Here is a 26,857-nt window from a genome sequence, read left to right on the forward strand (position 1 = left end):
GAGCCAGCAATCAGAAGAAAAGTCCAGATGGGGGTCTCAACTCCAGTTCCCAAACTTAAATCTAGGTGCAGCAATCTGATTTAGAGGGAATGCAGGGGAGGAGGGGGAGGGAGAGAAAATGGGAGAGATAGATGCAAAACTGGGCCGTTCTGTGAAGTACTCTCAAAACTAAGCAATGGTGACCAGAAGCACAGACTGGGTCCAGCTGTGGGAAACAGGAGTAAAGAGGACTGACGTAGAATGGGAAGTCAGAAGGGAGGTACATGCTGGCACTGCAGCAGAGCAGGATGCCAGTGCCCAAGGGGGAAGAGAAGAGGCAGAAACTCCAGGTTCCCCAGAACCCATGAGGATATGCAGCTGGGTTAGGGGTCTCTGTAGTCCCATGGGAAAGGGATATTGGAGAAGGAGACAATGTCTCAGAAAATCTTGATATCTTACACTTCCTTCCCTAGATAGAGCAAAAAGGATATATCCAAGTACCTGCCTTTCAAGAGTTGACGTTTATTGCAACACAGTGCTGGTCTCCACAGTTCTGGGCAATCAGCAGATGCCATTTAACAGCTGACACTGGCTGGGGCCAAAGCTATGCAGGAACTCTCTATTCCCTGGCATTATATATATATTTTTTTTGTTCCACATTCTCCCCCCTTTACTCTCTCAGTTTGAAGACTCCCCATGCCTCCCTGAAGAAAACAGGAGAAAAATGGGCACTGGCTGATTTCTCCTTCTCTTTGCAGTAAATATGATAACTTTTTCAGAGACTGGTAGGATTGCTTTTCTGATTTTCCTGCCCATTTATTCTGGGAGTTAGCCTTTCTCTTTCTCTTCCTTAAACTCAATCCCTTCCTTGTCATTAATTAACTGTCTTAAATCCAAGCTCTCTAAACACCTTGGACAGCCCCATCAAGGTTATGAGGAAGAGAAGCAGAAAAATATTCACCTTTAGCCCAGAAGGCTGCCGATAGCCTGCAGAGTTTCAGTAAAGATCAAATACATGCTGGGTGCTACCATTCTTTTTTTTTTTTTTAAATCTATTATTTATTTATTATTATTATTTATTTATTCGACAGAGAGAGACACAGTGAGAGAGAGAATACAAGCCGGGGGAGTGGGAGAGAGAGAGAAGCAAGCTTCCCACCGAGCAGGGAGCCCGATGCAGGGGTGCCATCCCAGCCTGAGCCGAAGGCAGACACTTGACGACGGGGCCACCCAGGCGCCCCTGGTTGCTCCAGTCTTAAAGGGTCTCATGACTGCCTGTCTATCTCACCGATAGCTAATACTGAACTGAATGATAAGCACCAAAGAAATCTTATGAAAACAGTTTTATGGGTAGAAATTCGAAGAGGACATTTATGATGTAATACTCCCCACACCTTCCCCCTTGAGCACTAGGCATATAACCATCAGCTTCAATCAGCAGAAGTGCAGCTCCTGTCTGCTCATGGGTCCTGTCCTGGGCTACTCAAATAACCTTATGAAGTTGCACCGTAAAAAAATTCAAGAATTCTTTCTTAACCTTCGTGCCTGGGATCCCACAACAGAGGCCATGTGGGAAAAGTCTTTCCTTTTTCTTTGTTTACTGGAAAATTTTAGGCGATTGTATGGTTCAGGTTTCATTTTTAAAAGAATACTTTATCCTTCATGAGCAAAAGGTCTTTGTGCCTTCTAAAACATCTCTAGCCATGGATTCACACTAGTGTTTCCTATAAGTCAGAAAATAAGAGAAAAGAAAATCTGTTTTTTGAAGCCTGAGGTTTCTTTTTTGCTACAATAAATTCTTGGCTAACATGGTTATTTCCCCCCTAACTTCCTGTACAGCAATTTCTCTCATTGCCCCATCAGCTGAAAGACTAAAATGTCAGGAAAGTGCAGAGAAAATTTAATCAGACGTTCTCTTTTGCTGGAATGGAACTTTCAGCAGATGTTAGGAGAGCTAAAGTTCTGGGTAGCCTGTGTGCCAGGTGTACAAGTATATCGGAACAGAACCAAAACTAAATGGTATATGCAGGTGCTGAAGGGCTTTGTGTTTTAAGATGGAAAGAAATGTTCCATCGCAGTGTTAATTGTATAGATTCCATTTTCTTCTGGCAGCAAAATTCAGAATTACCTCTGAAACTGCAGAGACTATATGGCAGTCATTTTGTTATTACAAGCAAGTGCCAAGTGTATGGACAGAACAGATTCTCTGTGGGGGCCTGGCTGGGTCAGTCGGTTGAGTGTAGGAGGGTAGGACTCTGGATTTCAGCTCAGGTCATCATCTCGGGGCTGTGAGATGAGCCCCAGATTGGGCTCCGTGCTGTGTGTGGAACCTGCTTAAGATTCTCTCTCTCCCTCTCCCTCTGCATACCCCTCCCCTGAACTTTCTTCCTCTCTTTAAAAAAAAATAGGTTCTCTCTATATAGCTAGCACATTTGCATATGCCGTTACGATGGCTAAATTGAAGGATGTCCAAAACCTGGAGAAAATCCTACCAAATGAATAGAACTGGCCATATTTGGATATATATTAGGTCCCATGGATCAAAACTCTCAGTCACTTCCCATTTCCCATCTTGTATTATCTCAGTATATGCCTGTCCTCCCCCCATCTTTCCCACTAGATTTTAACTCCTTTAAGGTCACACAGATTATGTACTGATTTTTGCACATAAGTTTCATAAATATTTAAAATAAAATGCATCATTCAGTGCATTAGAAAAATGCTCACTAAACGGCATCTGGTAGATTGAATACATTAATTAGAAATTTAAATGGCCATTTTCTCAGCTCTAAGTTTTAATATCCACATTGTGTGCATATGGTTCGTATTATTTTGGCTAAACATAGCCCTGGATGGAAAGACTCACAACTCAATAAAATGTAATCGACCACAGTATTGGGGACTCCTAGCAGAAATTCAGAAAAATGCTGAGAATACCGGCAATAGAGATCATGTTATTTTGCAATGTTGATTTAACAGTAGTGAAATTACCTGTGAATCCCATGGGCTGACCTCTTTTCTCCAGAAATAGTACCTTTTCAACATTTTTCCCATACTGTCTTCTGTCCACCCACAATTAGTCAGGTACAAATTTTCAAATGGGAAACCAGATCAGAACTATTATTCTGGTGATGGGGCCATCATCCATCGACCACCGAGCTCCTTGCCTTCTTTTTTCATTTTTCCCTTTCGATTCCGCCTCCCTGCCTGTCACAATATAGTGCTCAGTACTTCTCTTGGTTTGCTTCATGCTGATGGTAAGTTGTGTGTTTATTTTAAAAATCGTTTTGCAACCCTTCACATTCCAGCTCTCAACCCAGCAAGCTGTTGCCCGGCAACACTAACTGGGCCGCTCCTCCTGGGCTGAAACTAGAGGCTGCAGGCCGCAAACAAGGCCACTGGAAATCCTCCTCTGACTCCGTCTGAAGTCAATGACCACAGTCCAATGAAGCACAGGACCCTTCCCGACTCAAGTCGGTATCTTTCCTTTTCCAGTTCTTTCCTCTGTAGAAGGTTACTCTACCAACGGTTATGCCTTTGCTTTATGTTCAATTTCATTTCCTTGTGAAAACTAGAAACACAATCTTGGAAATCATGAATTGTTCAAACACAGCATACAGCAGCCCCGAAATGGATGCCAAACAGATTCAAAATTTAAGGTAGAAATTGAAATACACGTATATGATCCTAATGATGTCCGGGTGGACTTTTTCTTTTTTTTTTTTGTTTTCCATTTTGCACATTAAAATCCTTTGGAGAGGTTTCTGCATTTTTGGTTTTCAAAAAATGCTAATACCCAAGCTGCAGGTTCAAGTGAAAATCTTTAGGGAGGGGCTTCCAGGTATCAGTATTTTTAGAAACACCTCAAGTGTTTGCTAGTATGTGCAGCTAGCATTGAGAACGACTGCCAAACCGTGCTTCTCAGAAGCGTGTTACAAACCTGCCTATGAATAATCCAGGGATCCTGCACTGAGAATTCTGATTTGGTAGATGTGGGGTAAGACCCAAGAGTCTCTCTTTTAGTAGATCCCAGGAAGAGCCTGAGACCACATTTTGAGTAGCAAAAAACTAGAGGTATGAGAACACTGACAGTAGTTAATAGTTGGTTTCATATCGCCCGAAGGGCCCCTGAATGGATGGGCATAAACATAGAGAGAGGTCTTTAAACACAAAGAAAGCTATCTGTCCTCAGCCCCATCTGGTTCAGTATTCTGCAGGGAAGACACAGAGGGTTTTAGGATTCCGAGGATGCCAACAAGAAGAGCAAATGAATTGGATTACACAAATAAGTTCCAAAGTAACTGTATCTGGAGTTATGGGCCCTTTAGTAAGATGACATTTAACAGGGACGAATGAAACGAAGTCCTCTTTTTAGGATGAAGTCCTCCTTTTGGGTCCCACTTTCCTACCCGCCAAGGAAAGGTCGAAGCATAGACTCGGGAAACCTGGCTTATCAACAACATCCGTGAGAAAGAATTCAGGATTCTAAATCCACAGTAAACTCATCATTTGTTCCCAGCTCAACTGTGATTTTATGCCACACTCAAAGAAATGCATTCTTCATCATGAGGAAGAGGCGGCTTCACTTTACACTTAGCTAGACTCACGGAACCTTGATTGTGAACAGTTTTGGGGCGATTTCAAAAGAACATAGACAAAGATGAGAGTGTTTGGACCAGGTTGGACAAGAGACTGAAGGAAAAGCTGACTGCCCAAGAGAAGAGAAAAGAGGAGGGGAGTGGAGCTCAGGGGTTGCATGACAGCTGCTTCCAAACCTCTGATACGAGCCTCTATTTGGAAAAAGAAGCCGGCTTACTCTAACAGTGGATATAAACACTGAGATATTTTAGCTGATTGTGCAAGGGTCAAATTCAGAAGAAACAGGGCTCCTCATGGAACTTTGCATTTTCTCTCACTGAAGCAATTTAAGAATGTTCTGGATATTTTGGAACTATAGAGCAGTATAGGGGTTAAGTAAGATTTTTAAGATGCTGTACTTTGGAGTATTCTGTGTTCATTATAGAAGAAAGCAAACTCACAGAGTGCTTTAAACTTCACTGCTCCTCTGCCCTGACATTTCAGATGTCATATTTCAACTCAACTATGATATACATTCATAAGTGAAATTTTAATTTTATAATTGAGATATACAGGAAACACTTTAATTTGGGGGACAAATAAACAACCAACTTTTGAGCACCTATGTCAATATTCTTTTTTTTTTTTTAATGCCAATATTCTTGCTAAAACCTCTCAGCAGTTTCTCTCCACAAATTACCGTATTTTAGAGAAAATTCTATTAGTTTTATCTTACTTACTATCAAAATCAATGATTCCTTTCCAGGAGGTACATCTTTACATATATTATCTCATTTAGATTTTGAAATGCATGTATACATACACACACATACATAATACAGAATTCACTCTATCAGATTTTTAAAAAATTACTCTATGCCTTTGGTTCATAATCTTAAAGTTCCTTATTATTGAATGAATTGCATGACTTAAAAAAAAAGGAAATATAAGTAACTCCAGAATTTCAAGTGGGGATTATTAAACTCCAGCGGAAGTTCAAACCCACATTATTCACTTTAGTTTACCAATCGTGATAGAATTTCCTGGCACTCAGTCAAGCATTTTAAAGCAGTTCACTGGCTAGTCCCCTCACATCTCCTCCATGCTGTTATGTCTGACAGTGGTGCTAATATGTTGACAAATCAATCTATTCATTAATATTCAGCAGGCTTGCCGGATCTGCAAGCCTCATAAACTGTTACAAACAGAGTTTAATTATTAAAATGACAATTGTCTTTCTTTTGTTTCTTATACATTTGGATTTCTGGGTCTCATCTACCCAAGGCTTATTTTCAATGGGGTTATTTTTTGTTTTGAACAATATGTAGTGCAAGAGGGACCTACAGCTGGTTCCTTTTCATGGCAAAGTGCTACTTCCAACTTAAGTGTTTAGCGTTCTGGAACACTGTTGGATTTTGAAAACATACCATGTGGTATTCTTGGTGCTAGGCTTTTATTTAGCTTTGCTTTGTGTTTGTACTGGCTGTATTTTTCATCTTCAATTTCTGAGGGAAAAACACACTTGTGACCAATTTTATTTGAATTAACCACACTGAATGGTTAAAAATTGCTTTTAAAGTAAAATTGAGATGCTTTGATAAATGTAGTGGTATATTATGATAGCCATTCCATGATTCGAGATGCCATGTATTCTACTTTATGTATAAATGTCACCCTAGGATTGAGACCTGCTGGAAGAATAAATTACAGCTATGTTTATCAGGGCAAGGAGGAGGCAGAAATACTAACACTGAGGCTATTTGAGTATACAGGTGGAAAAAACCTATGTCACTGGGGCATTGTCATTATTTGATCATTTTGAACTGAAGACAAGCTACAGGATTCATGCAAGGAGTTTTCCTCCCCCACCCCTTTTAATATGTGGAATGTCAAAGCTTCCTGTCAGCTCTTAATTCTTGATAATACCATCTAACCATGTGACTCTGACGCTGAGCAGTAACAACACAGCAGGTGATTTGAGAGTAGGTGCTCCTTCAGACTTCACCTGTGAATACAGAATATGATCTCTGTCTGCGGGGGTTGGGGGCTCATCGTGAGACAATTGCCAAGGTTGCCTCTGTGTTGATTACTGCCTGCATGCCTCCCTGATGGCACATAAAGGAATATCAAAACTCAGAAGAAAAAAAAATAGTAATTTCTCTGGTGATCTTCACTGTCTATTGCTAACCTTCCCCAGATTCAGCATGTGTCTCTAATGGAGCACATCGATTCAATTAAATGATGGAAATGTACTTTTGACTTTAATAAATGCTTTCCCATTGCTGTGGGTTTGTCCTCATTCTGGTATGATGACTTGCCCTGGAGAACTATGATATCTCACTTTACCAGCTATGCAACCCATATCACTCAGTTATCTATGTCACTTCCCTTCTTCCTCTAAAACTCTTGGAAAAACAAAAGCTGCCTGTTAAAGTCATACATAAGAAAGAATATGTTAAGATGTATGTTACGATTATCAGCAATTGAAAGAATACAGGAAAAGAGAATTTGTACGACTTTCACAGTTGAAAATTCTCCTTCGTGTGGGCACAGGTTTAGAGTGAAGGTTACATTTTCATCTGCCCAGTCACAACGCAAGAGCTGGTGTTAAGGGAAAGGAAACATAATCCTGGCTCTTTGGTGAATAAGACTTATATATAAAATATTACATATATTGTTTGTATATTTAAAATTTTAGACATTTTCAGACCAGGCATGGAAGAATGATAGTTACATAAAAGGTTGTACTCCATTTATTTCTAGAGCCTTCTTTCCCCCCACACACTTTTGTTCATTTTATTTTATATATATATATATTTTTTTTTTTTTCTTTTTAAGATTTTATTTATTTATTTGACAGGCAGAGATCACAAGTAGGCAGAGAGGCAGGCAGAGAGTGAGAGAGGAGGAAGCAGGCTCCCCGCTGAGCAGAGAGCCCAATGTGGGGCTCGATCCCAGGACCCTGAGATCATGACCTGAGCCGAAGGCAGAGGATTTAACCACTGAGCCACCCAGGTGCCCCAATTTTTTATATATTTTTAAAGTACGCTCCATGCTGGGCATGGAGCCCAACATAGCACATGAACCCACGACCCTGAGAGAAAGGCCTAAGCTGAGATTAAGAGGCAGAAGCTGAACTGACTGAGGCATCCAGGCACCCCACTTAGATTATTTTGTAATGAAAGTATTACAAGCACTTGGTAAAAGATCTAAATTAATCAGCAAAAGAAGTTCAAAATGAAAAATAAAAACCTCACATCACGTTATGAGACCCATTTTCCAGAGATTACCTCTTTCAACTACTTAAAAAATTTCTTCTGATTTAAACCAGTGCTACTCAGAGGAGGTCCATAAACCACTGCCAATCTGTTCATTGGTCTATGGCGAGATAAGTATAGAAAGTAAGACCAAGTCTTTGGAAACTTTTATAGCAATCTGATACTGCTGTCACATTTATTTTATTTTACAAAGTACTGGTCCATATGTTTGGAAATCAAGATAAAATAAAACTGGTCCTTTATCACAGAGTTTGAGAAAAACCACCTTGTGGTCACCTGGTGGCTCAGTCGTTAAGCGTCTGCCTTCAAGTCATGATCCCAGAGTCCTGGGATCCAGCCCCAGCATTAGGCTCCCTGCTCAGCGGGGAGCTTGCTTCTCTCTCCCACTCCCCCTGCTTGTGTTCCCTCTCTCGCTTTGTCTCTCTGTGTCAAATAAATTTTAAAAGATCTTAAAAAAAAAGAGAGAACCACCTTAAAAACGAAACAAAACAAAACAAAACAGATTCCCTTCCTTTAAGGACAATGAATCATTTCATTTTTTCCTAGACCTTATTGTTCTCCTTCCGCCAAGTAATGAGATTATCCTAAAATTAATGTATTGGCCACGTTTGTAATTTAGAACAGTGGCTGGCACATACTATGAATATGTATATAATATATAGAGAGAATATTTATTCACAAGTATTAACTCTTAAGATTAAATTATACATTAAATCATATACAGGTAAATTTGTATAACTCGGTCCATTCACCCAGGCAGACTCTTACATGAACTCTGTGAAAGCTATGGCTCTTAGAGCTCTCTTCACCTCTTCTCTGTTCTCCTTCTCAGCATTGTAGATGTTTCATTATCTACATTCTTTTGTATAAGTATAATAACATCTGACATGCTTGGTCTAAAGGTGATCTAAAATTTTAAACAAATAATATGTGGAATAATTTACATGTAACTATGATGAACTATAAAATTATAATGCCTCCCCCCATACCCCATAATATCAAATTTGCAAAACTCTGTCCATTCAAAGGAGAATTTTCATGTGTAAAAAGGATTCTCTTTTCCCATATTCTTTTAATTGCTCAAAATCATGGCACCTATGTTAGTTTCTTCTGTATTGTATATAACTTTATTACACAACTTTTTGTATTTCCTGGAGTTTATATGTTTTTTTTTTTTATTCTTCACAGAAGAAACTGGTCAAGAAGCTTTTTCTATTCTTACCAATCTCATGACAATGTATATTGTACTACATTTAATATTTGGAAGAAATTACATGTCCTGATATTAAATATCTGATGAAGAAAATGTGAGTGCAGAAAGAGGTTGGGAATTAGGAATTTTATAGTTTACTTATATTTAAATCCTGGGAATTTATTTAAAAAATGTTTTAGAAAAAAAAATTTAGAACACTTTTCAGCTGTCAAATCTTTCAGAGGATCAAGGCTCTGGAGCAGCGTTTTTGAAAGTGTGATCCATGGACTTTTTACATTCTCAGGGCGGGATTGCTATTTATGGGGATGGAGACTGGGAATCTCCATTTTTAACTAGAAATTGTTGGCATGCCAAAGTTAAAAAATGCCTGCTATAGTCCTAGAGCTAGACTGCAACGGGTTATTTAAAATGAGCCATAATCAAGAAGGTTCTTTGGCAAAATTATTAGAAATCCCTTGCCTTGCCAATATTCCTGTGTTCTATTAGCTAGTTTTTCCAGTTCCTATTTCTAAGCTCTACACTCCTGTTATCTACTTCTTAAATCATAGACAGAGTCTTGTTTGTAATTTTCTGATGTTTTGGCGATGTCCATCCAAGATTTACCCTTATTTTCGTACCAAATGTGGTAAACATGGAGAATAGCCTGATCTATCTCTTGTTCTTTTGGAATTGCTAAAAATGCAATGAAAGGAAGGGCATATTGACGCATGATCAGGTAAGTCATCATTTTCCTTAGTTTCACCCAATTATCTAAAAAATGTTTAAGGGAAAATGGGCTTCTCTTTCCATAAGATAAATTTGCCTAATCAAGTAAATATTTTAAAATAGGTATATAGGTATATAGGAACTGAGAAAGGTCATAGGATGAATGTGTTGAGGGCCAAACTGAACTTAGTATATGATAAAGCTGATCACTGATGGGTAACTGGATGGGGAAACTGGATGGTGTCAAACACCCATCTAGTAGTCACAATGACGACATGAAACAAGATGAAACACACAACACTGGCTTCGAATGAACTGTAACATTCTCAAACTCCCATCTCATGATTACCAAAAGTCTTCTCTTATGTAATTAGTTGTAATCATGTGATTCATTCTGGAGTGTTTTATGTATACATGCATTCTTATTTAGCTGTATTTATAATGTGTTATTTGGTTAAATATATATAAATACCTATATATAACTGTAATTAAATATGTGTTTAGTTACACATATAACTTTATGTAATTATATACAAGTGTGTGTGTATAGCTAAATACATATATATAGACAAATACACCTATCATGTAAAGTGGCTGGAAAACAGAAAGTGTTCATATATTTAAGGTACTCTAGCTATGTCAATCACTGGGCTAAGCACTTTCCAGTATGATTTCATTTAGTACTTAATAAAACCCAGTGAATTAGGAATTACTGTCACCATATTTCAGACAAGAAAACTGAGACCTAAGAGAGTAAGTAACTTGGATGGGGTCACCATTACTCTAAGTGGAAGAGCTCTCAACTCAGGTCATTATCACAACATGATCTTGTTTCCCTGTATTTTAAGACATTATTGAAAATTGTGTTTCTACTGTAGCTCTAAGCTACTGAAAGCATATTAAAAATTTAATGGGACAGCATGGCAAAATCCATTAGGATAATCAAGAGGCTGTAAATGTAGTAGATAAGAGCCTCTACCTTGGAGCTAGCTGACAGGATTTGCACCCTGGCCCCACTTAGGCAAGTCACTTAACCCTCTGGGTCTATAGCACTTCATCTTCCAAACAGAAACAATTATCGTATCTATTCAAAGGTTGGGGATGAGTAAATGAGTTCATATATATAGAGTGCTTGGCTATAATGCAAATGTTATAGAAGGGCTAGCTATTGTTATTTTTTTCTTTGAAAGTTTAATTTTATTATCTCCCCTTTACCTGTAACATTTGGTCAGTGAAGTTTTCCTCAATTTTTTTTCTCATTTTTCAAATCATACCTTGATTCACACAAAAAAATCTATTTTTATAATGGACATCTGTTAATGCTTTTGTGTTTGTTTTTCGCCTACTATCCTTTCCCTGCAGGAACTTACTCTCTCCAAACTGGAGAGGCTCTCCATCATCTATATGGCCAATCAAAGCCAGGTTCCTGCGGTGACAATGGGATTGTTCCCAGGGTATTACGGGATTTAAGCAGAGCCAATCAGTGCCCCTTTCAGAGACTCTATGGCTACTGAGAGATAATTACTCTTCCATTCTGAGATCATGTACAATGAGTAGCATGTAAAACCTAGGGCTGCTGGGGATCACTTGGCACCACATGAAGAGTCCACCTGAGAAGGAAGCCATCATAAAGTAAAGCAGAGATGATGAGAGATGGAGGAATAGGACACTTGAACTGCTGGCTCCAAAGAGATGAGATTCACCTTTTGGACTTCCCAGTTGTGTGAGTCAATAAATTATCTTCTGCTTAAGTTAGTTATAGGTTTCTATTATTTGCACACAAGAGTCCTGATTAATTAATTCACTGCTAAATTATTAGTGAGCACATCTCTAGAATGCTAGTACTTGGCTTATTATATTATCATAGCAAAAATAATGAATGAGTTTAAAATATTCTCTATAGTGTCCTAAACATCAAGCCATGAGAAATAAGCACCCTTTCATGTACAACAATGTATGATATAAAGAATGAAGGCAGTAACTTCAAGTCCAATTCCTACCACTGTGTGACTTTAGGCAAGGCACTTAACCTTTCTGGTTTCTGCCTATTACAGAAACGAAAATAAGTTACATATTGGAGGACTGTTGTGAGGTTCAAATGGCACAATGGTAAGTCTAGCACTCCAATATATATATTATATTATATCAGGTACAATTCTACACCAATAGAAAAAAAAATGCAGGATCCAGGAATTTTTTCATCTGACACATCTATGTATGCTAAAAGACCTTACAACTTTCTTTTTTCTTTTGCATTTTCACACCAAGAAAAAAAAATACAACTACCAATATGTCTGAAGAATACTTGGGAAACATGCACATCAGTTTGCATATAATTTCTTAAAATTATACAATCAATTCTTGGTTACCCGCCAGAGCAACTGCTTAGCTTAGTGTTCTAGCCTCCTCCTAACTCGAAGTCCTTGGTTCACCCCTCACCTGCCTTTGTAGATGCTTTTCCCATCCTTTTATCTCATTCAGTCTCTGTTACAACCTCATTCTATAGGCAGAAATCATTATTCTGTGGTACAGTTAAGGAATCGAAGCTCGAAGAAGGTTAACTGACGGCTAATTAGAACGGCAGGCAGCATGATAACTTGAACTGTTGGACTGTTGCTCCTTACCTTTGATTTTAGAGCCCCTGAAGTGCTTTATTTTATTTCCTTGTATACGGATTGTTAAGGGTTCTTGGTGTGGTTTTAAAGTATACTGAGACTAAAAATTCACTAAGATCAGTTGTGACCATCCTTTGCCAATACTAGTTTGTTTGTGTATTTCTCAGATCCCATGTGCTTGAAATTATGTTGTACCAGCCCATTATTACTTTTCATGAGAGAATGGTTTGTTCTCCACCAGACAGTGGGACAGACTCCAGGCCTGTAACTACTTCTATAACATCTCAGCTGTATTAAGGCATCTTTAACTGACTTTTTTATATTCAACTATTAGTTCTGTTCATACACCAGCAGCTAGGTAACTCATTTGCCATCTAGAGCCTCAATTAGCAAGTAGTACAACTCTTGTGCCTCAAAGGCAAGGATGAGTCAGAAGAAGATACTGAGGAGAAATGCCAGTTAATTCCCAAACTGACTTGAGTGGTTTAGAAAAGTGAGGTTCTACCTGAGCTGGAATCCACATCACTTTGTCTCAGTGGTAGGAAATTTTCGGCATATAGAAATATGTACAGCAAGTAAAATATGCACTTCCTGGTCAAATATAAATGTCTTTTAAATTGCCCATGTAATTGTCTTTCTGAAATGCTACATCTCTTTCTTTGCAAATTTTCGTGACTTGCCTAAATTCCATCTCCTCTGAAAATACTAGTGTGACTAGTCAAAGCCACAGTGATTCTTCCTCCTTTGACTTGACATCTTTCCATTCAACTTTAAGTTCCTTGAAAAATATTTTATGTTTTGTCCTTTGGAGATATATAGATATATCTATATCTATAGATATATATGTGGTTTCCCAACAGCAGTTCATTGAGGCATTAATATTTAGGTCTCTGGTATCTACTATCAGTGATAATTAAACATTCACAATCTGTAGCTGTATGTTTCTGGCCTCAATCGGTTGTATCGACGCAGCTAGGCCAGAGCATTTCCATGGTACCAGAGAGGGAACGTCATTTACTCCACTACTCCAAGAAAAAGATTTTAAAATGTGGAGGCTCTTTTCCTAATGTCCTCCGATTCCTGCATAACAGGACAATGTTGACTGGTTTCAGAGGTATTCCAGATTTGTACTGTGGTAACAATGTCAAGTCATTTGACTGGATTTCTGGATTGCAGGTATCAAGCATAATGGTCAACCATATTTAAAGGTAGTGTTTCCTAACAAGGATACTTGTCACAAGATTTATGTGATAATCCCACCTTTCTGCTTTCTAGAAAGGAAACATAATGATACTTTGCTTTTTGCCTCTGTTAAATTATCCTAAATATTTCATTAGTGCTTTGGCTACATGATAGTTCTTTTGTAGGTCACAGATTCCTTTAAGATATATTCATCCAGCTATAATTTGCAACTAATTAGAGATGTCAAAGGGTTGTTGCTAATAGTAACTCAAAGTCCTGATAATGTATAGCTCTTGCCTTTTAATACCAACCATAGCCTCAGAACGTAATTATCTCAGGCAGTTTACATACACTCTTTTCCGATTCCTACATCACCACACTCAGTAACAGGTGTCAAACAGATGTTTATCTATGACTGTATTTGCCTTTTTAAGTGATGAAAAATCTGAATGAACTTAGAACTAGATGTGGCCTGAAAACTAAAGAAGGACCAGTCATTAAACCATGGTTAAAGGATGTACGCACAGATTGTCTGTGTATGAATTCTGGATCTGCCACTTATTAGCTTTGTCATTTTGGCCTGTGGTGTCCCTTCTCTTGCCTCAGTGCTCTTACCTGAATTACAGGTATAATAGTAAAACTTATCTTATGGGGTTGTTGTGAGAATTAAATAAATACTTAAATAAAGTATGTTCATCGGGAATTCTATTCCAAAGTGCTGAATATGACATTTTCTCTGCCTTGATTGCCCCTGCCACTTTTAAAACTCTCTCTCGGGACACCTGGATGGCTTAGTTGGTTAAGCCGCTGCCTTCAGCTCAGGCCATGATCTCAGGGTCCTGGGATCGAGTCCCACATCAGGCTCCTTGTCCTGAAAGGAGCCTGCTTCTCTCTCTGCCTCTGCCTACCACTCTGCCTGCTTATGTGTGCTCTCTCTCTCTCTGACAAAAAAATAAAAACAAACAAACAAACTCTCTCTCTTTAAGAAGGAAAGATTTTTTAAGAATTTAACTTAAAATAATGCAACATTGCCAAGGCAATCTAACCTAAATAAATCAATCAGAGATACACATAGTAATTATATATGTAAGGATCAAAAAGGAACAACCTAAAAATAGAATACCAGGGAAATGGCTAAAGAATGTCACATGAAGGAAATCAGCACACAAAGAACTGGCATGCTAATATATAATATGATAATTAAAATATCACTATCAAAGTTCTTGTGTCCATAAGAGATTTAAGTGCTGAATAAAGAAACAAGTATATGGTTAGTAAAGATTACTCCTATTAGAGATTAGCCATTTCCATTACACCAATGATTATAAGTTCTAAGGCAATATGCCAAAATATTTTGTTTTTTTTGTTTCATTTACCTCTTAATATGTATCACTCAATTTGTCTATAAAATATGTACACTTCATCAGAAGATGTTATTGGTCTCCATTTGCTTTACTCCTTCCCAATCCACCTTAATTTATGCCTCTGCTCCACTGGACAATTTACAATGAACATTTAACAATTTAGTAATTCACAACTGAATTAATAGTGTAACACTGAAGCATTAAACCACTATCATTTATGAATGGCAGATTACCTTCGTGAGAGATTTCCTTCCAGGGATTTGGTGGATACATGAAAGCTGCGTTCTGGATTTGGTCGTGTATGTCTTCATCTTCATTAAAAGGGAACGTGCCACTTAGGCTTACATAGATGATGACTCCAACAGACCACATGTCTAGAGAGCGGTTATAGCCTTTGTTCCTCAGAACCTCAGGAGCCAGGTAAGCTGGGGTCCCCACCACTGACCTCCGGAAAGACTTTTCTCCAATGATCCGGGCAAAACCGAAGTCACAAAGTTTCACCTGTTGGTAATAATGGTTTACAGAAATGGTAAAGTCAGAGATTGTGTGTCTATGTGTGTCTTAGCCCAGGTCTACCAAAGACAATTAGAATACTTTGCATATCCTTATAGACTTCTCATGCATGACAGAAATAATAGCTACTTTCCATTTTATATACTTGAAGACAGTGGCTGAAGTACTGCTACAAAAGTATATTTTCATTCATAAAAAAAAATCACCTAAACATTCACCCTTCCTTCCCCCCCAAAACCAAGAGATAAATGTGAAAATATGTATACTCAGAAGTGGGTAATATTCTTTTACCAGGCAGAAAAACATCACACAAATCTGGAAGTGACAGATTGAACACAAGGTCTTATTATAAATAAAGGTTAAGGGATCAGCACAGGGACCCGTCATGTTACCTACAATAATCCTCAAACTCAGGTCTGCATGGGAACCTAGACAGGACCTGAAGGTGTCAGGGAAGCAAGGTGGACAGTCGCCTTAGGTCATGTCAGATAGAAGATTCCCTGGGGAGATGTGCAGTAGTTTTCTATCCTCTGAGATGAGGAAAACCAGAAATGTTTGCCCTTGTCCCTCAGAACAACGCTGAACTTAAATAAGTCCCTGGGAAGTGTTCTCCACCCTCTCTGGCCCCAGCTTTCAGCACTGGCCTGGGGTTGCCCCTGCTGCAGGCTGTGCCTACACTGGCCGCTGAATGAGCACAAGGAGAAGGCTCATTGTTGCACTCGGGGAGGCTGAACCGAGAAGCCAGAGTAACAAAGCCGTAGTCCCCAAGATCTAAGAAGGAAGCAAGGGAATGAAAACGAACAGGTAAAACGTGAAACAAATAAAGCTTTTGAGAAAAAAATATCGCAGGGGAGCCAGTACTGGTGCTGCCGTCAGCTGGCTTTGCTGAGAGAGGCTTTCAGACTTGCCTGGGGGAAAGGATCTGCCGATGCCAGCAACACGTTTTCTGGTTTGAGGTCACAGTGAACGATATTTTTAAAGTGAAGATGCCGCAGAGCCACAAGTATCTAGAGAGAAGAAAATCATCAAGATAATCTTATTTTGGTCTATGAGTTTATTTCAAAATGTTTTTTTACTAGGACATAAATTGGAGGGGCCACGAGAAAACCCACAGTGAACAGTTAAGCCTCTGTATACGCAAGACACGGAAATGAGCTAAATTCACATGGCAGGTTTCTAAGGAAACGTCAGTGGAAAGAGTGGCCTATTATGGTATTGATACAGCAACCAAGACAGGTGTAGATAACAGATGGCAGGACTAGCTTCCAGGGGCATCCATTCTTGAATCATTTCAAAGAACCAGGACTCAGCCACTGTGCAACTGAAAGTTTCATGAGTAGTTTTAATACAAGGGCCTGCACACGCGTGACTCCCTTGGTACGCTGGATTCTGGAGACCACAGATAAAAATAAAATAATACAATAAACCCCCCGCCACCTTTCTGAGTGTAAGTCAGACTTGGGACTCGGGACTAAACAAGGCTAGGAAGCTGCAGTAAAACAGTGGTAACATTTGATATTGAATATTATCTTTTTTTTTCCTGCCTCTAATTGATTTCTTACCTGAGTAATTAAAAACTTCGTTATGTGCTCTGGCAACCTGCCCTTTTCACTTGACAAGATCATCTCCAACATGTCTCCATGGAGTTTTTCCATAACAACAAACACTCTTTCAGGCGTCTCAAACATACACTCCAAATTTACAACACCAGGGTGATGAAGGTTCTATTAAAGATAAATAAAGCACTTGAAGAAAATGAGTTTTTTGATACTGTTTGGCAAGCTCACTGATTATATAAAACTGTTCAAGCTTAAAGCTATGGAGAAACCCACACTTTGGATTCTTAACATTTCTGAATTCCACATGTGCTGCCTTATATTTTTGAAATTCTAATGTCTCCAAAAAATATATCTTTACTTTCTATGCAGAGTGAAATTATTTTTTTCTACGCTGAAAAACCTAAGTTCCAGCACAGTGAATTGCTAATTAGGTTTTAATTAGAATGCCATATTGAGAAATCCGAATTTCGCAGGATCATCTCCAATATTAAGCACACCACCCTAAATAAGCATACCAGGCCATCTCTACACCCTTGATAGAAAGTTAACGTCGACAAGATGAAATCTGTACTTGCAGCACATCTGACGGCACTGAAGAAGCACATTAGTCATAAACCTTTCGGAACCGCTCTATCAGTGCTCTAACACAGAGTGAAGACTGCCAGGAAAACCGTGAAAAAAAAAAATTTATTTAGTTCACATTCTGTTTGGTACCCTGGGCTACGTGGTCGTCCTGTGTGGTTCTCAAGCACTCAATAAATATTTCCACAATAAAGCAATGGCTCATGAGAGGTTGCATTTGGCTTGACATGTTAATTGTCACATATATCAAGTAAAATTACTCTTAACATTAGATGGACCCTTAGGAGGATGCTTCAGTCTGAATGTGGCTGTGGGGTCATCAACAAAGCCTTCGATCATCTGACCTTTATCTTATTTTTCTTCTGGGTACAACAACAACAACAAAATCCTAACATTAAAAGAACTCTTATACATTCCACTTACATTTCAATGAGAAACAAAAAGAAAAAAAATCATCATGAACATAAACTACCTGAAGAAAAAAATCAGGGACTCACTGAAATGCACGAACAGCTGAACAGAGAAAAAAATAAATAAATGATTTTAGAAAAAAAAAAATTCTCCATCAGGGATAAAAGTGCATGTAAAATGAAATTCTCACAAACTTCTCGAAACCGCAGACAGCTTGCTATTTAGACCTCACAGATGGATACTGGCTGGTGAGCAGCAGAAGGGACCACAGGTGAGTCTGTACCATTGCTGTCCTCCTTCTGCCCATGGGCAAGGAGAGCCTGGCGTGAACTGGATACGGAGGCTGGCAGAAGCTCCCATGATGACGACCCGTTTGTCAGGATGCCCTGCCCCTACTTGGGCCGTGTTGATCTCTACCTCATACATCTGATGGGTCTTTTGGATTTTGGTGCCTTGGTGCCCAATTCTGTCACCATTAATGTGGTCAGGGAATAACAAATTTCTGAATGTGGTCTGAGCTGATGTCTACCCCTCAACCCCAAAGCCTTTCACCTCCAGAGGGCTGGAGTCACTGTCCTTGAAACTGTCACACTGTTAACTGGTCAAAACTGGCTACTTCGGGATAGACTAGCCCTCCAGAGTCAGAGCTGAAGCACATGGGTGGGAGGGGGAGGATGAGATGACCAAAACTGCTACTTTATTTGTCCTGACTGATTACAAATAAGACTGGACAGCTGCTGGGGCTTTGGCCAGCATGGGGGTGCCAGATCGTTAAGTGGGAGCTGCTAACAAATGACTCCATGGATGCATTTGATATGCATTATGGAAGACCAACGATAGCACTGCTCGTACCTGAACCCATGCCCAGGCTGTCACATGGTCTTGAATCCACTTCCTGGATCCAAAGAAGCCACACCAGGTAGAAAGATCATCAGCCTCTGGGGAATCTGGGCATTTTAGCTATCCTCTTTTAAATCAATGATGTCAGTAAAGGGTCTAAGAATGACATGAGAGGGGTGCCTAGGTGGCTCAGTTGTTAAGCATCTGCCTTTTGCTCATAGGGCTTATACTTTCTCTGTGTTAGAGTCCATTTCTTTGAAAATTATCAATTTGGCCATTTGCAAACAGTTTCTCTGATTCAATTGTTTCTTTGGCTCTCCGGAGTGGTGATTGCTGTAATAGATAACTCTCCTAAGAGCCTGAGCTAACCTCACTTAGGATCAATACTAAGCAAAATTAAAATTGAATTTATTTGGTGAAGTTTAAATTGAATTGATGTCTGTGAGGAAACTGATGTATTTCTGCACAGTATGTCATACACACTGAGTATATTTTTAATTTTAATTTTCCAGCATTCTGATGTTATTTTTAAAGTACATTTTAACATATATGGCATCTTATATAAAAATTATAACACAGAGGACATTGGGAGATGGAGAGGAGAAGTGAGTTGGGGGAAATCAGAAGGGGAGACAAACCATAAAACTGTGGACTCTGAGAGACAAACTGAGGGTTTTGGAGGGGAGGGAGTAGGGGGTTAGGTGAGCCTGGTGGTGAGTATTAAGGAGGGCACGTATTGCATGGAGCACTGGGTGTGGTGCTTAAACAATGAATGCTGGAACACTGAAAAGAAATAACATAAAAACATTGTTTTCTATAAATTAAAAATAAATGGAGAACTAAATAAAGTCAGAAAAAAAAGAGAAAAAAAAAAAGAAATCAAGAAACAAAAACTAGAATCTTTTCCCATTAACTTTTAGAGCATGCTCAGGTCATGATCCCAGGGTCCTAGGATCGAGCCCTGCATCAGGTTCCCTGCTCAGCGCTTCTCCCTCTCCCACTCCCCTTGCTTGTGTTCCCTCTCTTGCTGTGTTTCTCTCTCAAATAAATAAATAGAATCTATAAAAAAAAAAAAAAAAAAAAAAAGAGTGACATGAGAGTCCTGCCTGGGTTATTTTTCTCCTGGGGCAAGTCCACTATGAAATGTGCTAAGTGTACCTTCCTCTGTGAATATCTTCTGAACTGCTTCTTTTTAAAATTTATTCTAACTTTAAGCATTTAAGCAGTATTCTGAAGAGTTTGGCTTTCTTTCTTTCTTTTTTAAAAAAGATTGTATTTATTCATTTGAGAGAGAGAGACAGAGAGAGCACAAGCAAGGGGAGTGGCAGGCAGAGGGAGAGGGAGAAGCAGACTTCCCACTGAGCAGGGAGCCTTATCAAGGCCCAGTCCCAGGACCTGAAGATCATGACCTGAGCCGAAGGCTTTGCTTAACCCACTGAGCCACCCATGCATCTCTGAATTTTGCTTTTTTTTTTTTTTTTAATTTAAGATTTTATTTATTTATTTGACAGACAAATCACAAGGAAGCAGAGAGGCAGGCAGAGAGAGAGATGGGGAAGCAGGCTCCCTGCTGAGCAGAGAGCCCGATGTGGGGCTCGATCTCAGGACCCTGAGATCATGACCTGGGCTGAAGGCAGAGGCATTAACCCACTGAGCCACCCATGCATCTCTGAGTTTTGCTTTCTTAAATGACCAAGGCCTTGTTGACTGAGTGAGGAGCAGGAAAAATGATTAGGAAAGCAAGAGACCGATAGAAGATAGCAAGGCAAGGGGTCTCCCATGTAGACCCAGGAAAACTGGAGTGTGAAGAAGATCAATGTAAAGGGGCTCAGGAAGGACAGGGGAGAAGGGGAGTCAGGAAATGGCCAGGAAGCTCTCCTACCTAAATTATCCAAATATAAACGCAAGGTGGTTTCTCATGTGCTTCTTCTACTTGCATTCCTCTAAGTAAGTGAGGTCTTAAAAATACTAACGTTCTATGTCAGTATTTCTTTTTTCCTTTTCCCTATTCTACAACATGATTTAAGGAGCCCCTATATAGAGGTGAGGACTTAAATGGGCTTATCTCTTTGATGTATTCCCAGAACGTTTTAGGCCAAAAGTATGGAACAGACTAAGGAGATTGTTCACTGTCAACTATCTTGTTAACTTTACTTATCTATAAACTCTGAAGGACTCTGAAACGTCCCCTACTAACATCTTTATGAAAGGGATAAGGGAAAATTTTGTTATTTTTAATAAAGGACTTTATAGTTAGGTATATAGATTGATAAAAAATTCAGTAACATGGGTGCCTAGGTGGCTCAGTGGGTTAAAGCCTCTGCTTTCGACTCAGGTCATGATCCCAGCGTCCTGGGATCGAGCCCCGCATCGGGCTCTCTGCTCGGCAGGAAGCCTGCTTTCCTTCCTCTCTCTCTGCCTACTTGTGATCTCTGTCAAAAAAAAAAAAATTAAAAAAAAATTCTTTAACACTGAACTAAAAGTCATGTATACACAACTGGTAGAGATGTTTCAGAAAAGTTTAGACTAATACGTTTGCTGCACTTGGCCCTTGCTCTTTTATAAAAACCTTTATGCTTTATGGGTTGGCTAAAGAGAAGATTGAGTGGTAGTTGAAAAATCTTTCCAAGAGGAAAGATTTTTTTCCCCCTGCAGAGCTGATATATAACAAGTTGACATTTTTAAAGATTATCATGTGTAGCTGAGACAAGGCATCATAGATGCTCACTCATAAGCTATATTTTTTGCATTGAACCAAATGACCAAACTTGTTTTTGTATTTGGCAGTAACAAAAGAAAAGAGAATAGAAAGAATCATGCCTTATTTATCCACATCCTCCATACTATACTGATGAATACTTCTCCACTCTAGAGAAGATAATATTTGGAGATTGGAAATTAAAAAAAAAAAATTCAAGGCATTATATTCTATTACAATTCATATCACCTTTTTAATTCCTTAAGGGTAACTCTGAGATAAGCTTCAACCCAAGTAGTCCATGTCACTTGTTCACAATTTTACTCTTCTATATAAAATATGAAATAGCTTCTCAATTTTTCCTACTAATGTCCAAAGTAACTGAATTAACTTAAAAGTGTCTTGATGACCAAAACACTATGGCAGACTGGTGTTCAGAAAGAATTGTGCTAACTTCTCAGGCCTACCTCAGGAATTCAGATAATAAATTTCATGGCAGAATAATCTACTACTGGACTCTCTGGCCATCTGTTTGTTGCATTTAAGTAACTTAATTTTCAGGAAATGAAACATTTGGTCAAGTACAGGAAAGAATAGTGTCCATTCACACTTAACAGATTGATGACATATCCATGGGGTGAATATAAATTATTCCGAAGTCTGGAGGAAATACCATTTGGAGATCAAGACAAAAATTTTCCTGATTCAACCTGCCTAGAAAATTCTTATGTAATCAATGGAAATTCATCACTAAAAGCAAAAGTTTTTATAAAAGTTACGATATTTTATCTTAAAAAAAAAGAAGGATTTAACTAACTAACATTTTTAGTGTATGCATACATTCTATTCTATATTTTTTTGGATTCATGTTAAGCAATATTTCCTTAGTACTTATATTATTTAATTCTAATAGTGTTGCTTTATTTTAATATTCAACTCTGAAGTTGAGTATTCATTCCAAATATTTAGCTGTGATAAGTTAAAGGTATCATGTTTTCCCCTTCTTTATCCTGCCTTCAGGATTATTATATTCAAACATATGAGAGGGAGGAAAGGGGAGAATTAGAATCAACTTATCTTTTTAACAAGTTATTTAGGAGTAATACAGCCTTAATATGGGGACTTCTGCCTACTTTTCTATCAAACATCTGAATGATTTAGTTCATAATGAGACAGAGAGATATAATCGGTGTAATCAGTGATGAGTACAAGGTCTAAATTATAAATGGCATGCCAAACAGAAGGACGCATGTGCTATTACACAGTGGTATTGGTGGGGACGTGAGGTGCCTTTCTCAGAAGTAAAGCACTGTGGCAATGGCTTTGTTAATTCTCATTACTGCCCGTTTGCCAGGGTTGAGAGAAGAGCACACTTTCTTATCCATTTTCCAATCGCATTCTTTTTCAATCCATACTTCATTTAAGGCCCCTTGAAATCACCATCTTTTGATGTCTTATAAAGGGGAAATAGCATATAATTCCCAGAGAGATGCTATAAACGTGAATGTAGAAAGCGGATGATTATAAGAAGACTCAGTAAACCTAGTAAACAAAATGGTAAGGGAAGCTCAGCTCTCTCCCCTAAATTCCAGAATCTTTTATCCAAGTGTCTTTTAGGTTTGTTCATGTAAATGAATGATGCCAACAATGGGATCAGTGTCTTTCCATCCAAACTTACTCTTCTGGTGTTTCCTCTCTTGGTAAATGGCCTGCCATCTAGGTCAGAAACCTGAGTCACGGGGTGCCTGGTGGGTGCCGGGGTGGCTCAGTGGGTTAAAGCCTCTGCCTTCAGCTCAGGTCATAATCCCGGAATCCTGGGATGGAGCCCCACATCAGGCTCTCTGCTCAGCTGAGAGCTTGCTTCCCTTCCTCTCTCTCTGCCTGCTTGTCTACCTACTTGTGATCTCCGTCTGTCAAATAAATAAATAAAAATTTTAAAATAAAATAAAATGCTGTAGGTTAAAAGAAAGAAAGAAAGAAAGAAAGAAAGAAAGAAACCTGAGTCACCCTAAACATTCCCTTTCCTCTCATTTCTAACAACCACCTGGTCTCTGAAAGTTTCAGAGTTCATCCCCTAATGACTAATATAAGAGATGCTACCACTGGTGTGAGTTGAAAAGTGATTTTCTGAAGTCTCAAGGGAATGACAAAGACATTCACTCCTTCAAAATATACAAATTTTGGTCACTGCTCAGGTAAAGACCTCAGCATCTTTGGTAGGAAGAAACCCATAATTTTCCTGCTACTTGGGTGACTTGTATTTATTTTATATCTAATTCTCAATAAGGAGATATTCATAGTTTCAGCTAATTCTCAAAGGCCACTAGGCAAGAGTCATCAGCAAGAGAGAAGCAAAGGAGCAGCAGCTGAAGGCCACCATCACGACGTTCCTTTTAAATTATCCCTTTTCCTCCATGCCAACCTCTACTCCCTCTGGATACATGAGTTATGAAAACCAAATTTCTTAGGATTTCATTACTGTCCTGAGGATGAGAAATAATGCAATTAAAATGGACTTTTCAGATAATAAGGGTCAATGCACTTCCGCCTTCTTGTTGTAGTGAAGACTTTTGGACTCCCTTCTCTTTCTCCATTTTTGCTTTAGCCGGGAGCAGGCATGACTACAAGGAAAGTCTCAAGGTGTGGAACATAATTTTAGGAGTACAGTCCTTGGAGACAGACTGCCAGAGTGTATTGGAGCTCTGCATTTCCCAGCTTTTGACTTCCATTTCTTTGTATGTAAAATGGCATAAGAATAATGTGCCTAAATCGGAAATGTGACTAGGACTTAATTATTTAATGTGTATAAAATACTTGAAATGATGCCTGGTACATAGTAAAAGTTAACTGATATTATTATTAGGCAGATTTTCGGTGATTTTAAAAAGATCTGGATCACATTTTTCTCTCTAGTTTGGTACCTGAGAGTTTACAGTAAGTGGCAGCAAAGAAGTTTTCCTTTTGCTTTTCACCTAACAGAGGCTAAGGGTAAGTGTGAACTGCCACAAACTTGCACCTTCTAGTGTATCCACCACCATCCTTCCCCTCACTGTGATCTTAGACATCAGTGATGGCAGAGATGCATCTGCTCTGAGGTCAACGAACTGAGGGCTGTGTCACCCTAGGTGAAGGCCCTCCTGGCCTCAGGTGAGAATGAGATCACCTGGTTGTTGTGTGTAAATGTGTGCCCATTTCATGCTCAGCTGGCAGAAGGTCTACAGTTTAAATGAGCTCCTACTGTAAGTAGTTATCTTTTAGCATTTTTTGCAAACTTCATCTGCAAACTTTTGCAAAGGTACATTCATAATAACCTAGAACAAAATAAAACTAACATGTCAGAGGAATAAATGCACACAATATTACTTCAGCCACAAGACCTGATAGAACAATCCATCCTCCTGTATACAGATGTCACTGGCTGACATTTAGATCAATGGGGCCACAATCAATGTAACCAACTGGATTCTCGGAACTCAGAGACCTTCATACAAGTTTTGGTAAGAGTTGTCTGTCTGCTCATACCATCCATCACAACTGGAACGTAATTTGCTTTAGTTGTAGCAGTAGTTAGCACAGATTAATGCCAGTTTCATATAGTAAAATTTTGTGAGAAAAACCGTAAGTTGAAGCCTCTTCATTAACTGCTAAAAACAAGAGATACGCCTGTATCTTGCCTGGTTCTCAAAACAGTCAACTTGCAGGTGGCTAGCTTGTAACGAACAGTTGACAACAACATCTTAAAGAGCTTTAAGTCTTAGGGATTCTATTAAGTAACACTGGCCCAAGAAATAAAAAGAAAAGAAAAAGAAAAAGGACCAATTCAATATTTGCACAGCAAGAAAATCAGCTGAGGTCTGATGCATGATTTTGTATTCATGTATACCCATAAGCCTATCCACACATCTCTGAGTCATTCTTCTCTTTATCAAATCTGGAAAAGCTTCAGTCTAGCTTTGGATTCCAGGGTTGCTGCAAACACATGATAAATATAATGAGTCTTCTCCTTTCCCTATAATCGAAGCAGCTAAGGGCGGGGGACGGGGACTGGGAGGGAGTATATATAAAACAATACTTAAAAAAAAAAACAAAAACACTTCTGTCATCTTCTCTTATACTGTTTCAAGCTTTTTTTGACTTCTTATCAGGTAGCAATAGTACAAAGATACGTGATATTTTCCATCCATCACCAAGAATCCTTCAAATTAGAGGTACATGGAAGATTTAAAAAAAAAAAAAACAAAAAACAAAAAAAATACAACCAAATCTAGATGTTCTAAGTCTGTCTTCTGGACTGATACACTGAGGTTCCACTGAAATTAATGTTTATATGTGGGTGAATTTGATACTGTAATTTTGGGGGGAGAAAGAGTGATTTCTATCAGGAAAACTTGGGACAGGCCGTCAGTAGACAGAATCTTGTCCGTATTCTGGAGCCTACCCCTTGATCCCTAACTAAGTCCAGAATTTCAAGTTGACTAGGTAAAAAAGTGTTGATATTTGAGAGCCAACAACAAAGAATTCAAAGACAGAAAATCAACGACTGATCAATACCTTCAAAAAAAATCAGTGTTAGTAACATTTCACCCATAAAATATGACCCCCCCCTTCTTCCATGCTATTACTCAGTTTGTGTTTTGGAGAAAGGCAAGATTTAAAGTATGGTTGTTAAAATAGAAAAATTGGAATTTGTAAATCTAGATGTGCTTATTGTATATAAAAGCTGAAAAACAGCTCAAATATCTCAAATATCTAAATTTTTTTTTCCCAATCTGCTATCAAATGCATAGCAATGGAGACACATCTGGAATACTTTTTTTATTTCCTGTTAATCTATCTGGCTAGAGACATGAATGCATAAATCCCATCTAGTCTTGGTGTTAGATTTAAAGTGTAATTTTTAACAAATCATATCTCTGTAGCCCAGCTTCTATATTTAGATGCCAGCACTCCAGAAAGTATAACATTCTATTATGCCGTTAAATGATCTGTGCAGATACATAATCCTTCTGATGTCTTATATATCAGATAAAGGGAAGTGGAGCGAGTATATAGGGTCTACTGGACAGGAATAGAAGATAGACCTTATGTGCAAAAAGGTCAGTTGGTGATATTTCACATTTGTGTAAGCATTCTAAGGCAAAACGTGTTTAATTGGCATATTCTCAAAATTAAATAGGTTCCTAATTATGGGGCTTTTATAAGTGAAAAGACTGTATTCACCTTCAAGACATGGATATCATAGATAGCATTTTCTAAACTGTCTAATGAGGGAAACTTGACTCCCATCCCCTTCCATGAAGAAACTCAAAAGACTAGTGTTCTTCCAAAAATATCATGGGA

General features: G+C 38.7%; 1 protein-coding gene across 5 annotated transcripts in view; it reads right to left on the reverse strand.

Moving 5' to 3' along the window:
* Positions 1–26,857, reverse strand: part of PRKD1 (protein kinase D1) — a 336,833-nt gene that overhangs the window by 6,544 nt on the left and 303,432 nt on the right. For all 5 annotated transcript variants that reach the window (XM_059181822.1, XM_059181820.1, XM_059181821.1 and 2 more), the window contains 3 exons: positions 16,990–17,151; positions 16,336–16,434; positions 15,148–15,415 (listed from right to left, as the gene is read on the reverse strand). In XM_059181822.1, the coding sequence (XP_059037805.1) occupies positions 15,148–15,415; positions 16,336–16,434; positions 16,990–17,151 (529 nt within the window). The remainder of the gene's footprint in view (positions 1–15,147; positions 15,416–16,335; positions 16,435–16,989; positions 17,152–26,857) is intronic.

This window comes from Mustela lutreola, chromosome 7 (genome assembly GCF_030435805.1).
Source record: "Mustela lutreola isolate mMusLut2 chromosome 7, mMusLut2.pri, whole genome shotgun sequence".
Classification (NCBI taxonomy): domain Eukaryota; kingdom Metazoa; phylum Chordata; class Mammalia; order Carnivora; family Mustelidae; genus Mustela; species Mustela lutreola.